This window comes from Homarus americanus, unplaced genomic scaffold (assembly GCF_018991925.1).
Source record: "Homarus americanus isolate GMGI-L3 unplaced genomic scaffold, GMGI_Hamer_2.0 scaffold49667, whole genome shotgun sequence".
In the NCBI taxonomy this organism is placed as follows: domain Eukaryota; kingdom Metazoa; phylum Arthropoda; class Malacostraca; order Decapoda; family Nephropidae; genus Homarus; species Homarus americanus.
Genome location: NW_024738608.1, coordinates 3778697 through 3792521, shown reverse-complemented (window position 1 = coordinate 3792521; position 13825 = coordinate 3778697). Strand labels below are relative to the sequence as shown.

The following is a 13825-nucleotide window of genomic DNA, read 5'->3' as shown; positions in this document are numbered from 1 at the left end:
TGCTACTAACACCTCTTGAAGAAAGACAAAAAATAAAGGCAATAAATATTTTAACTTCAGTCTTCTACTCTAATTACGATCTCATCACCTAAGTCCTAAGAGGTCGTCACACACACACACACACACACACACACACACACACACACACACACACACACACACACACAGAGTTACTATCTCCTTTACATCTTTACTGACCTTTAATGGCATCTTTTGACCTTTGCTGACCTGTGATGACCTGTGTTGAGGGTGCCAGGGAGTGAGGTGTGGCATCACGTGTGGCTGGATGATTAAGGAGGTTGTTTGGACTGGACATAATTAGTTGGGTTGTTAGGAGAGAAGTGGCTGTGTAGTGGAGGTAACTCACTTATCCTCTTCCTCCTCTCTTCCTCCTCTCTTCCTCCTCTTCCGACTGCTACTACTCACCCCCACCCCCTCCTCGTCCTCCTCCCCCTCTTCTTCCTCCTCCTCCTCACCCGTCTGCTCTTCCTACTACTTTTCCTTGACCAACTCCTTCCTTGAAACCTTACCTAATCCTCTTGCTCCCCTCCTTTTCCCCCTCAGCAAATAATCCTCAGAGGGAGTTAAGCTGACTGATGAGTCATCAACCGTATGCCTGATGGCCATACTCCCTGATGGACTCGGGTACTGAGGACTCTGACACTATGGACTCTGACACTATGGACTCTGACACTATTGACTCTGGTACTGTGGGCCCTGGCACTATGGACTCTGACACTATGGACTCTGGCACTATGGACTTTGGCATATGGAAACACTATTTTCTGCCTTTCGTCTTTTCGTCAGTTGCCTCTGAAGATGTCTTGAATAAAGACGAAAGCTAAGGTGCTCCGTTGTTTCCATTTTCCCGTGTGATTTTATCAAGATATATCTTATCCACGTTTTCATTGTGGATTTACATGAAATATATATATATATATATATATATATATATATATATATTGCTTTCGTACTTACAAATTATTTAACATTTAGAAGTAGAAAATGGCTTCCCTCCCTCGTTACGTCCAAAAAGTGTATGCATCGGCCGGGAATCGAACCCGGGCCTCCCGCGTGGCAGGCGAGAATTCTACCACTGAACCACCGATGCTTATAACCTACGCGTCGCATTTTGTTCCTTTGTTCCGTGGTATACAATATTAAATTCCTTATTCCTCACTTTATATTTCGTGTTATATTATGTTACTTGGTTAGGTGTTTTATTACGTTCCTTATGTAATTGGGTTGTGTGTTACATAACGTTCCTTATGTTACTTTATACAGCGTTAGGATTCATTCACTGTTACGTCACGTTCTGTATGTTACGGTGTTATTTTATTGTTACTCTTCGTTCCTTGTTATGTGACTGAAGTTCTTTTTTTTGCGTTACATTCATCATAACATCACGGGGGTTGTTACGTTACGTTCATTATAACACCACCGGCGTTCTTTGTTCTTTTCTCACTTTCGTTCCTTATATGTAAAACACCTGACGTGAACATTTGTGCTGTAGTGGGTTGGATGTTCACTGTTGTCGGAGAACACTGCAGAACACCATGGAGAACACGACCAGCACGCCCACCTCTCACCACCTAGATGAACAACACCAGAAGAGAAAGTATGTCTTGATTACTCCCCAAATTTTCACCTCTTAATTTAGGTAATATTTGTGTGTGTGTGTGTGTGTGTGTGTGTGTTGTAAGGTTGGAACACAGTATATTAGGTTTTCGCTAGGTAGTATGTGACCTTGGAACACTGTGCTGTGAGGTTAGAACACATTAACCCCTGTCGTGTCAGCCTTGGCGAACGTAGAGTTATCTAATGTCTCCAGTGTACGTCTTTAATGAACTTTTAAATGTAATTATAGATGTTGGTGACGACTCTTATTACCAGATGCATTTATTGGTTGAACTATAAATGATAATAGTAGCCATTGGTCGAGCTTACGAAGGGAAGATCAGCCATTGATTGAAGTTATGAAGGGAAGAACAACTATTGGTCGAAGTTATGAAGGGAAGAACAAGTTGAGCCTTCAGGTGTATCCAACTGGGTGTCTACAGTACAGTACTATAGCTTTTGGTCAACTCATAGATATCTGTGGCCACTCACCGTCACAACGAACTAGCGGTTGTTATATTACACAAACACTATGGCTTCTAATGTCACCTCTTGTCCCTCACACCTGGACGAGCTCTCAAGGGACTCTGTACACCTGTCAGTTCAGATTATTGTCTCTGTGTAAGTTTCTCTCCATGTTGTGTAGTTTATTATTTGAGTCATCTGTCACACGTTATTCTGCCCCTTCACGGCTTTTAAAGTATACGTGTGAGTTGTGGCTGTTGAGAGAAATAAATGTTGGGGAAAAAAAGTCGCCGGAAGAAAGTCTCATTGTGTGTGTACATAAGAATTAATTTAGTAAAGGTTATTGTGTAAGATTTTCATTTGGGTTATTTATCTGAGCCATCTACAGTATTTTTAGATAAACTTAACCACCTTTAAATGCTTTTGGTTTTATTACCTTAATGATATTTAAATATAATATAACTTTTATCCCAGCCAAGATTGTGATTTTTTTCTGTGACTTTATTTCCGTTAACCGAGAGAAACTCCTTTGGCTCTCGTCCGTCCTATAGGCAGCCTCTTTCAGCTGTCAGCACTGTTGTTTATAGCGCCAGTGTTATTATGTTCTCATAATGTTTCTCCCCCCAACGCGACAACCAAACCACGTCAGACATGTAGGTATTGAAGTACACACAGGCCTGGTGACTGTCTTCCTCAACAGGTGGGTTAATTAACAGGAGGACGGCCTATCTCCGTGCCTCAGGTGACATTCCAGGTATTTTGTATATATTAATATCCCTCCATAAGACTTAAACTGATTGACTTCAGACTTTGTGGATGTTTAGAGTACACGCAGATAGTGACCTCTGGTGACTGTCTCCCTCAACAGGCGTCAGGTAGGGGAGGAGGAAGACGAGTTATCTGAGGTAGAGCCTGACGCCGTGCCCCAGGAGGTGAGAGAGTGGCTCGCCTCCACCTTCACCCGCCAGCTCTCCACCGCCCGCAGGAAGAATGACGAGAAGCCAAGGTTCAGGTGAGTCCTATTTCACCTTAGTTTCTTCACCGGGTTACTGTGTTTCAGTGAATATTCTCCTTTGTGTGGTGTGTCAGTTCAGTTTCTTCCTCAAATGATTCTCTATTAGCTCAGTTTCCTCCTAGTTTTTATTAGGGAGTCAGAACTGTTAACTCTATGTTAAGCTGATCTTAAAGGTACAGTACAGTCCTCGGTAATCACATCTGTTTGTTTTATCATTGTTTTGTCTCACACGTCACTTGTTTTGGCTATTATTCCCCAAACACCGACGCCATCAGGCATAATCTTCAAGGAGATAGCCTATGTATATGCTCTCACACAGTTGCAGGGGCGAATCCAGGGGGGATCCAGGGGGTCCAGACCCCCCCTTTTCATCAGAAAATTCCAATACTTTTTCTTTAATGCAGTATTGTACTCAGGCATATTTGTATAGTAAAAATTAATTACTATTGACTTCAGCGTATCTCCTAATATCAAGTGCACATGACTTCCAAATACCCATGATATTGGTCAGATTTAAAAAAATAGATCTTGGGGCTAAAGGGGCGGATCCAGGAATATTAAAAGGAGGGAGTCCAAAAAGGTTTTTTTTTTGGATGAGTCCACCAGCTGTTGATAGTCTTTTTTTTAATCTGACCAATATCATGGATATTTGGAAGTCATGTGCACTTGATATCAAGAGATATTCTGAGGTCAATAGTAATTACTTTTTACTATACAAAAATGCCTGAGTACAATACTGCATTAAAGAAAAGTATTGGAATTTTCTGATGAAAAGGGGGGGTCCGGACCCCCTGGATCTGCCCTTGATATAGCGCCCCCCCCCAAAAATAAAAATAAAAAGCTGGGTAGGCTCGCTGTGCTCGCCATGTTCTCACACCCACAACTTCTTGGACCCCCCTTTTGATGTTCCTGGATCCGCCCGTGAGTTGGTGATTGCAATGACCAGGTTAGGTTAGGTTCTTTTAGTTATGTTTTAAGTCTCACATTTGCCCTCTACTTCGAAACCCCATCCACTTTGCCCAAACTTTCAATGTCATTTTGCTTAAATCGTATGCCAGTCTTTGTGCGATAATTACCCTGTTTATCAGAAATTCATCTCTACTTTATTAGGGTTTTTTTTTTTTTTACGGAGATTAGCCCATCCAGGCACAGGTTACTGACCCACACCAGAGCCTTGGGGGGGGCGAAAATATAATAATAATAATAAAAATACACTAATAATAATAATAATAATAATAATAATAATAATTAAATTAATAAAAAATAATAACAAGTAAAAATAAAATAATAATACAAATAATAACCATGATAAATTATAAAAAGGTCAATAGTGAGAAACAATATACAGTATGTATGTTGTGTTGTCAATAGTAAGAGAAACAATTGAAATCCTGCAATTGTGTTTAAATGAGGCAGAAAGTCAAATCAGCAACCTGGGACTTGGTCACAATTTTTGTGATGTCATGGCAGAAGGGTCTACCATTAGACAATGTATTATGCTTCCAATATCTAAACTATATCCACTAAATAATTATATTAGAGATTAGCTGAAGATTACCGACCCCAGCTTATATCGTCTTAAAGCTAACTTAAACCGGGCGACGTCACATTAGCAGTTTTTGCGTCGTTGTCTTGCATACATTTTCTTAAAAAAAAAAAAATTTCTGAGCGCCTTGACACCCACATATGCACAGAGTACCGTAACCATCAAGGAAGGGGTTGTAGTGGATTTCTCCCCTACAAACGCTGTTTGTCGCTGAGTAGCCGACCCTGCGAATTCCCCAGTGTATGCCTCGTGGTCTAGGTCAACCAGCGCCGCCTTACATGACGGAGGTCAACTATTAAGCCACGCCTACCTCCGCTATATAAGACCTGACCTCGTGGTGACCTACCTCTCTTTCTACTTACTGCCACATCAAGTAACACCACCTCCTCCGCCTGCCTGGCGGCCCTCGCTCCCGCCGGCGAGCATGGCGACCCACAAGCTGGTCCTCCTCTGAGCACCCTCACCAACCAGCTCTCTCTACACCACGCGTGTAACCACGCTGCCACTTCCCAGCACCAAGCTGCATTGTACATCCAATACAATATGTATACAGAGAGCACATTGTGAGTTTCCTTTCTCCATCCCATCCTGAGTGTGAACCCCACAGGGTAACCAGTGTGTCATTATCAGCTGTAAACCCCGACCAGGGACTAACTATGTAAACAAACTATGTATTTACGAATATCAATAAAAAATATAGATTTAGGTAATCTAATAAAATTATGAATACTGTACCTATATAATATTAATATATAATTTAGACATTTTAAATGGTTTGACATTTTATAACTAGCCTCTTATGGAGTATAGATCTCCTACTGACAGGTGCAACCGTGCAAGCAGAATCAACATAGAAAATGGGACACCTGGCGCTAACAGTGCTTATGTGACTCTTGTCCACTTATCCCCAGCTTGTAGACGGTCGGAAGAATTTTTCAAGTGTTAGTACTGGAGGAATGTGTAACGCTCTGAGGAGACCTTTGGTAGGGCCAATCAAGGCTCGACCCAGGCAATAACTTAGTCGTGAAAGATACGTGTTTTATCGACATGAAAGATACGTGTTTTATCACTTTGTCGCCTTCTTAAATTTTTGGGTGTGTAGTAAGCAGGTGATATAAGCTGGGGGCTGTTCTTCAGGGGAGCCAATGTCACTGCTGCGTTAATGTTAAGTCACTTAGTCAATAATGTTCACTGTTATGACACTATTGCATCATTATTGTGTCATTCATCATTCTTATGTCACAGTTACATCATTATTGCGTCACTTGTCATCGTATCACCACTATATTGCTCCTGTTACATCACTTGCATCATCATTAAGTATTATTTCAGTTTCGTTCATCCAGGAAATCATAGGATTTTAACTATTGGAGTCAGTAGTTTAGACATTTCAAAGACACCTGTTACGCTTCCCTGGCAAACGACACATGCCGGGGGGAGGGAGGGGCTTCTTTAGGAGGTCATTTGTGAGGGAAACGTCATAGAAGATAAAATTTCGGTATTATTTCACCTGTTCCCACTAAACGATTTTCGGGAATTTTATACTTGTAATCAGTAATTTTGACACTTCTAAGACACTTCTTCAGTGGTATTTGGGGCGCAAGGTATGTCTACACGTGATGTACAGGTATTTAACATTTTATGATGTATGAAAAACTTTTTTAAAATTGTTGCCACAAAATGAATCTCGTGAATTTTAGTTGCAAGTGGTAATTTTGACAATTTTAAGACACTTTTCTTCAATGGCATTTCTAGCGCTAATTACGTATAAGTGAGATATTTAACATTTTTGTCATGTATGTTCACACGTGGCGGTACACACCCAGAACATCGAACGACTGTGGACCCTCCAGTTAGGTTAGGTTAGGTTAGGTTAGGTAAGGTTAGGTTAGGTAAGGTTAGGTCAGGTTAGGTTCAAAACTATTTTTCCGGTGGTTTTTGATGTTTATAGCAAATCTCTAGATTCTGAGAAAGGTATTATTTTCTTGTAGCACCGTTCATTCCTACCGCTAATCTATTATCATATTCAAATAAGACGTCTAATTATAAGATAATTTTCATCTATTACATTACCGGCGGAAATGTATAATAACGGAGATAGCTCTTCCAAAATATTTTCTATTTTCTTCCATTAACCTTCCGCCATTATCGTCTGCCTCTCCTCCAACACTGTGTCTCCTGCGTCCTGTACACGTCACGCGGCCATCAAAGGCCTTTTTTATTTTGAAGCCAATTAAAATGTTCTTTGGTTTAATTCGCGGTATATTTGGCCCAATCAAATTCGAGTATTCTTTTTGGTCTCTTATTTTGAAATTCAAGTTCAGTTCCGACCATGGAAGTCTGCGATGGGTGTCACTTAAAGTATATGGAGCTGATTGTGAGGTTTGGGGAAAAAAACGAAGAAACTATAGCATTTTTTCGATCGCATGGTGTTCTTCCAACCTCAGTAAAGTGTACTAAGAGCAAGACTGAATGTAAATATCGTAAAGACCAACACATGTGGCGTTGGGTAAGAATCCCAGAATGCAACGATGAACAAGAACCAGGCCAATAAGGTAAGAAATAGGTAATTCCCTCATATGGTGAGAGTCAGTTAAGTTAGGTCAGGTTAGGTTATGTTTGGTTATTGTTTTTCTAGTGTTTCATTGTGTATTTGTTAGTCGCTTAGGCACTTTTTTTCTTGGAAAACGTCAAACGAAAAGAAATCGCCAAAAAAAACCCCCGGCTAATTTCCGCCAAAAAGGAAGGTCATATACGGTCTCAGCACACACAAATACAATAGAAAAATATATTTTTTAATTTGCTACAAGTGAACGGTGCTACAAGAAAAATTTACCCTGAGAAACTATTGATTTGTGCCAAAAATTAAGGTTAAATTCGTCCATAACACATCAAAAGCCATCGGAAAAACGTAGTTTCAACTTCGATTTCGTATAGTGGCAACAAGTAAAATTTTACCCAAATTTCTAAGATCCCCAGTTGTCCAAAAGTAAAACTTTACACAACATTACATCACTTCATTCACTTGCATCAGTGTGTTATGTTACTAGCATCATCACTAAGATGTCCCCTCTCGGCAGGTCGGTGGCCAACGCCATCCGTGCCGGCATCTTCGTGGAGAGAATCTATCGTCGCCTCTCCTCCGCCACCTTCCTCCAGTTGCCACCAGAGGTCACAAAGATCCTCAAGGTAGGTCACTGGTATCACTTACAGGTTAATATTAAGAGGTCAAACATTGAAGTTTTCACTCGTGTTATTATCAGCTGAGGTCAGGGAGTCAGATGTCTGTCCTGAGTCATTATCAACAGGGCATGTAGTCGGCTGTTAGTTACAGGTTATTACTGTCCACAGGTTATGGAATTAGGTTAATAGGTCAGGAGCACCATTCTCAGTTACAGGTCAGTGCCACAGGTCATGGGGTCAGTAGAAGGAAGATATGATCATGTGGGATAAAGGAAGGTTTATTGGTTGTGTGAAGGTGAGTTAGGTTAAGGTCTGTTTAGGTGAGATTTTAGTTAGGTCAAATTAGGGTTTGGTTTCGTTAGGTTTGTGGTTGGGCTAGGTCAAGTTGTAGTTGGGTTAGGTCAGGTCAAGTTGTGGTTGGATTAGATTAAGTTGTGGTTGGGTTAGGTTAGGTCAAGTTGTGGTTGGGTTAGGTCAGGTCAAGTTGTGGTTGGGTTAGGTCAGGTCAAGTTGTGGTTGGGTTAGATTAAGTTGTGGTTGGGTTAGGTTAGGTCAAGTTGTGGTTGGGTTAGGTCAGGTCAAGTTGTGGTTGGGTTAGGTCAGGTCAAGTTGTGGTTGGGTTAGATTAAGTTGTGGTTGCCTGTGTCAACAACAATGGACGATGGCTGCTGTTTAAGGGTTAAGGTGAAGTGTGTTGTGTCATGTTAGGATAGTTTAGGCTAAGTGAAGTGAGTTAGGACACATCAGGTTAGGGTTACATCCTAATGCCATGATAAAAACAATGATATATATATATATATATATATATATATATATATATATATATATATATATATATATATATATATATATATATATATACTATGCAGGTATACAACCAATGTACCTAGACAAATGATGAAATGATGTACTGTACAGTCACCCAAAAAATCCTGTTGCAAATCACGAACCCCGAGATTCAGACTCTTGAATCCGAAGCATTTATGGACAGAATAATGTATCAGTGTCTACTGCTTCGGGTTCACGAGTCTGAATCTCGTGGTTCGTGGTTCGCTACAGGACTTTTTTGGGTGACTGTACTGTACAAATAATAGTACACAGTAAAGCAGTTCGACCAAGGATAGGCAACAAAACCATCAGATTTTTATTTCCTGTAGGGTGTTTATTATCACTATATCCTCGATAATACCCCTGAATATTGCTAAATAATAATACCCCTCTCCCCCAAGCAGTGTATAGTAAAGTGTCTTAGATACAGTCATGTCATTACAGAGTGTAGATGACTGGCAATTTGATGTGTGGAAGCTACAAGAGGCGAGTAACAACACACCGCTCCGCTGCCTGGCATATGAGTTACTGAACCGCTATGGCCTTTTACACAAATTTAAAGTAAGTTTTGAGTACTGTACTGTGAAGGACAAGTGATTATGATGGGCAAGGAAGGACCTGGTGGGTGATTTTGTGGCCGGTGAAGTAAAGGTGATAAAGATGATGCACACCTGAGGTCTTGCTGTGGAAAGAGAATACTGTACTGTACCATAGTAGAACACATCTGTTACAATAGTGAAGTGAATTATGGGAGTGTGTGTGTAATAATAATAATAATAATAATAATAATAATAATTAACGGTTTATTGAAAAAGTTCTGCAGCCCGAAGGCTGAAAATATACATTGGGCATAAATGACTTATTACATACATTGGTGGTTTAACAAAAGCCTTCATTAGAGAAAGGTAAAGGAACATACAGTGAACATACAGATTAATGTAGGTGTTGAACAGCAAAAACGTAGTGTGTAGTAACTCCCTCACAGATGGTGTTATGAGGGGCCTCACGTGGTGTAGTAATTCCCTCACAGATGGTGTTATGAGGGGCCTCACGTGGTGTAGTAATTCCCTCACAGATGGTGTTATGAGGGCCTCACGTGGTGTAGTAATTCCTCACAGATGGTGTTGAGGTGGCCTCAATGGTGTTATGAGGGGCCTCACGTGGTGTAGTAATTCCCTCACAGATGGTGTTATGAGGGGCCTCACGTGGTGTAGTAATTCCCTCACAGATGGTGTTATGAGGGGCCTCACGTGGTGTAGTAATTCCCTCACAGATGGTGTTGTGAGGGGCCTCACGTGGTGTAGTAACTCCTTCACATATGGTGTTATGAGGGGCCTCACGTGGTGTAGTAATTCCCTCACAGATGGTGTTATATGAGTGAGGTGTGGTTCCAGGCCTTCCTATCGTAGACGGATTAACACATCGCTGGTAGTTGGGTCTCACGGGCCGTTATCACTGGGTACCTGGGACCTCACTGTGTGAAAGGTCAACTTGGGTACCACTGTTACTGTTGAGTTGTTCTCACTGACTTAAGCACTGTTCACCACTGTTCACCTCTGTTTAACACTGGTTCCATTTCTTTCCTAAATGAAATAGTAACTTCTGGCGTGAACTTGTTGATATTCCGGTGGGGAGGAGGGTTCAGGGGAGGGAGTTGGTATGGGCCAACATAACAGTTGACCTGGCTGCTCCGAGAGGAGCGCCAGGTACGTCTTGACCCTTCGGTGGTCAAGGAGTGTGTGTGTGTGTGTGCTAGCCACCAGGATAACACTTGAAAGAGGAATGAAAGACTAATGATAATGAAATTTGTAATAATGATTATAATAATATTTATTCAGTAAAGTTGTCATACAGGTTTACAATTGGATAATCATGTTTATAAACTATGCAGTTATACAGTTCAGCATGAATAAAGACAATGTAGGTATACAGTGCACGTAGACTGTGGAAGAACTCTATACTGTACAGTTTCCTGTGTGTTGAGACAGTACAGGTAAACAGTCAGGCAACTTGACCAAGAGTAGCCGACAAAGTTGTCAGGTGCTTATTTCCAGAAGGGCCATTTGCTTAGGCTTATGCTTGATCTCTACTCAGTAATAGTATGTCTACTGGAGTGTTAGTGAAAGTTTATTTGATAGAATTCAACAAGCATTACATTGAGCTTGGACTGTCTGAGGCTGGCAGATCACTACCTTAGTACGGCTCCTCCCCGACTTACGACCTACTCGACTTACAACCACCCGCACTTACGACCTGCCTCAGTCGTACCAAAATTTGGTCAAATTACGTATTTTCGAGTCCCAAAGTCAGTACACAGACAAAATTTTTGTTTGTAACTCACTTTAAAATGGCTGGCAAGCTTAAAAATGAGTGTTTTGTGGTGCTGAGAAGAAAAAGAGACACCCATTTTAGATTTTATATGTATTATTTACGCATTTCCGACTTACGACCATTTCGACTTACGACCTGGATGCCGGTTCCTAACCTCGTCGTAAGTCGGGGAGGAGCTGTACTATATTCTGTGGTTTAATAATACAATACAGAGGATCCCCAGGAATGGAACCCATTCGCTAAGTGACAGATACCTGTATATTGGTACATAAAACTTTGTATACTCGTACATTGATCAAGCAATGCAGTACTGGACTGAATTTTTATTAATTTATTGCATTAAACTTTCCCTAGAGGTCAGTTTCCTTTCATATACAGTATATCCCCCTGTAGGTACAGTAACCAGGGATTGGGCAATTGTCATTTAGAAATTTCACTTCAAAGGTGCATCACTACTTTGAATGTTGGTGTAGATTATAAGGCGAGATGTAGTGTGTGTCTTGAAATGAAAATATTTGTTGTTACGTAAATCTTTTTTATGGAAAGAAATTTTGATGACTTGGCCACCATGAAGGCTGACAACAGTGCCAACAATACATTACAGTTCCTTTGAAAATGTCCACCTCCTTTTTGAGTATATCTTCCATAATATTTAAAAGGAAATACACACCACAGTTGTCTGCTCACCTCCAGCTTTAAGAAGGGTGACATACACAGTACAGTACTGTTTAGGTTGTTAATGTGGACCATGATGCTCCTCCTGTAGATGCCTCCTGCCACCCTGGAGACATTCCTGACACAAGTGGAAACTGGTTACTGCAAGTACAAGAACCCTTACCATAACAACGTACATGCTGCTGACGTCCTCCAGACCATGCACTACATGCTCTCCCAGACCGGCCTCATGGTGAATATCTCTACTTCTTCCTGGTAGTTTTTGTTTTCAATAATCTTTGACTTAATCTGGTAATTTATACACTGCTTATTGCCCAATGAGTCAAGTGAGTAAGTTGATGGAGAACATTGAGAGTGTGTGAAAGGACTTTATTTTTATACAGTGAATATAAGTTGTTGATGTGAACGTGTCATACCGTGTATGTATAGGTATTTGTGCTTGTTGTTTTACCCATTTCTTACTTTGCTTTGCTCTCGTGTTGTACCATTCTTCCTGATCATCATTTCTCTCCTAACTTTTGAGATTTTTGTACCCCTGAGAAATGAATTAAGATAAGTGACTGTAAGAGAGCCATGAATATATCACTTCAGAACTTGTGAAAGAGTTTGTGAAGTGTTTAGCTAGAGGATGAAGGAATCATACTGGGCATGTGAAGATTATATTAGATTGTTGAAGTAACTGCAAAATTCTGTGACAGAAGAAGTGGACTGTGTATGTTAATGAATATACCAGTAACCATGTGAGGTAGGTGAAGCCAGACAGGTGATTAGTGATGAAAAAGGTAAATAATGGTGATGAGGCTCTTAGAGGGATTAATTATTTACATATTTTATTCTATGTTTATATACTATTTGCATGTACTTTCCCACAGAACTGGCTGAATGATGTGGAGATTCTGGCAACACTGATGGCAGCTCTCGTCCATGACTACGAGCACACTGGCACCACCAACAACTTCCATGTAATGTCTGGCTCTGAAACAGCCATCCTGTACAATGATCGTGCAGTTCTTGAGAACCACCACATCTGTGCAGCCTTCAGGTAACTCCACATGCTTCCCATCCTCATGTGGAGATGTGGACGTTTGTACAGTATGAAGGTGTTCATTCCATGCTCTTCTCTGTAGATGTGTATATGTGTGAAGAACACATATATACTGTACATTGATGTAGTACATGTACAGTAAAACATCATGTAGAGCAGACCAAGATAATATTGAATCAGGGAAGTTGACCAATAACATAACATAACATAATGTAACATAACATAGCACAACATAACATAAAATATATTTTTCTTTTTACAGGTGGAACTTTGTATTCCTCCATCTAACAGTGTATATTAACTGATAGTCTTCTATGACCACAGACTATTGCGTGCAGAAGAACACAACGTCTTGGTGAACCTGTCTCGGGAGGAGTACCGTGAGTTCCGCACCCTCGTGATAGAGATGGTGCTGGCCACTGACATGTCATCACACTTCCAACAGATCAAGGCCATGAAGACCATGTTGTCCCTACAGGACTCCAGGTAGTTTATTGCCTCTTTCTCCACCTTTAGTTTATATTTTATTTTTATGTAGTTTCCTCCAGATCTCATAATAATTTTTGTCTACCTGGTAATTTAGATTTTGGTTGCTTTGTGTTTGAAGTATTTTATCAGTTTAGAAGAAACAATAAATTGCATCCTACATTGATTGAATACTACCGTGTAAACATGAAGTCTTTACATACTAAGGCCTATGTAGTGTGATGAGTGCAGCTAACACAGGGCACACCACTGGTCATTTATGAGAGGTCTCACTGAATTATAATATTATTTTAATGAACTCCTCATCCATTATATAAATACTGTACTGTGATATAATGATAGTTATTTATGCTTTTTTTATCGAGGAAGTGAAAAATACCGTATTTAAATGGTAAAGTTGATCTATATTCATGGTAAAATGTATATAGGTGTAATTGAAACTAGCATGAGTACTGTAATAGTTATTTTAAATAATCTACACGAGTTGTAATTACTACAGGGGTCATTAATTAATTCTAATTCCTCGACATTGCAACGTACTGTATTGTCTGAGATTCATAACTAGCATGTAAAGGAATAACCGTAGTATGAAATGTAAATAAAATCTAAACTTTGACCACTTTTGCTCTAATGC

General features: G+C 40.3%; 1 protein-coding gene and 1 non-coding gene across 2 annotated transcripts; one reads left to right on the top strand and one right to left on the bottom strand.

Moving 5' to 3' along the window:
* Positions 1–1040: 1040 nt before the first annotated feature.
* On the bottom strand, positions 1041–1111 carry Trnag-gcc. Its single transcript has one exon. It is a non-coding gene; the product is annotated as a tRNA-Gly (tRNA).
* Positions 1112–1161: 50 nt separating this feature from the next.
* LOC121874130 (calcium/calmodulin-dependent 3',5'-cyclic nucleotide phosphodiesterase 1-like) lies at positions 1162–13215 on the top strand. The gene is made up of 7 exons (XM_042378084.1): positions 1162–1618; positions 2951–3094; positions 7724–7832; positions 9099–9215; positions 11752–11892; positions 12533–12702; positions 13030–13215. The coding sequence occupies exons 1-7, from the start codon at positions 1557–1559 to the stop codon at positions 13193–13195; spliced, it is 909 nt and encodes a 302-aa protein (XP_042234018.1). The 5' UTR covers positions 1162–1556; the 3' UTR covers positions 13196–13215.
* Positions 13216–13825: the final 610 nt, after the last annotated feature.

What these genes read in the sequence shown, in the direction of transcription:
- LOC121874130 (XM_042378084.1), top strand. Translation starts at nt 1,557, where the DNA reads ATGGAGAACACGACCAGCACGCCCACCTCTCACCACCTAGATGAACAA. An exon ending in GAACAACACCAGAAGAGAAA is followed by an intron (nt 1,619 to 2,950) that starts GTATGTCTTGAT and finishes CTCCCTCAACAG; the next exon opens with GCGTCAGGTAGGGGAGGAGG. An exon ending in GACGAGAAGCCAAGGTTCAG is followed by an intron (nt 3,095 to 7,723) that starts GTGAGTCCTATT and finishes CCCTCTCGGCAG; the next exon opens with GTCGGTGGCCAACGCCATCC.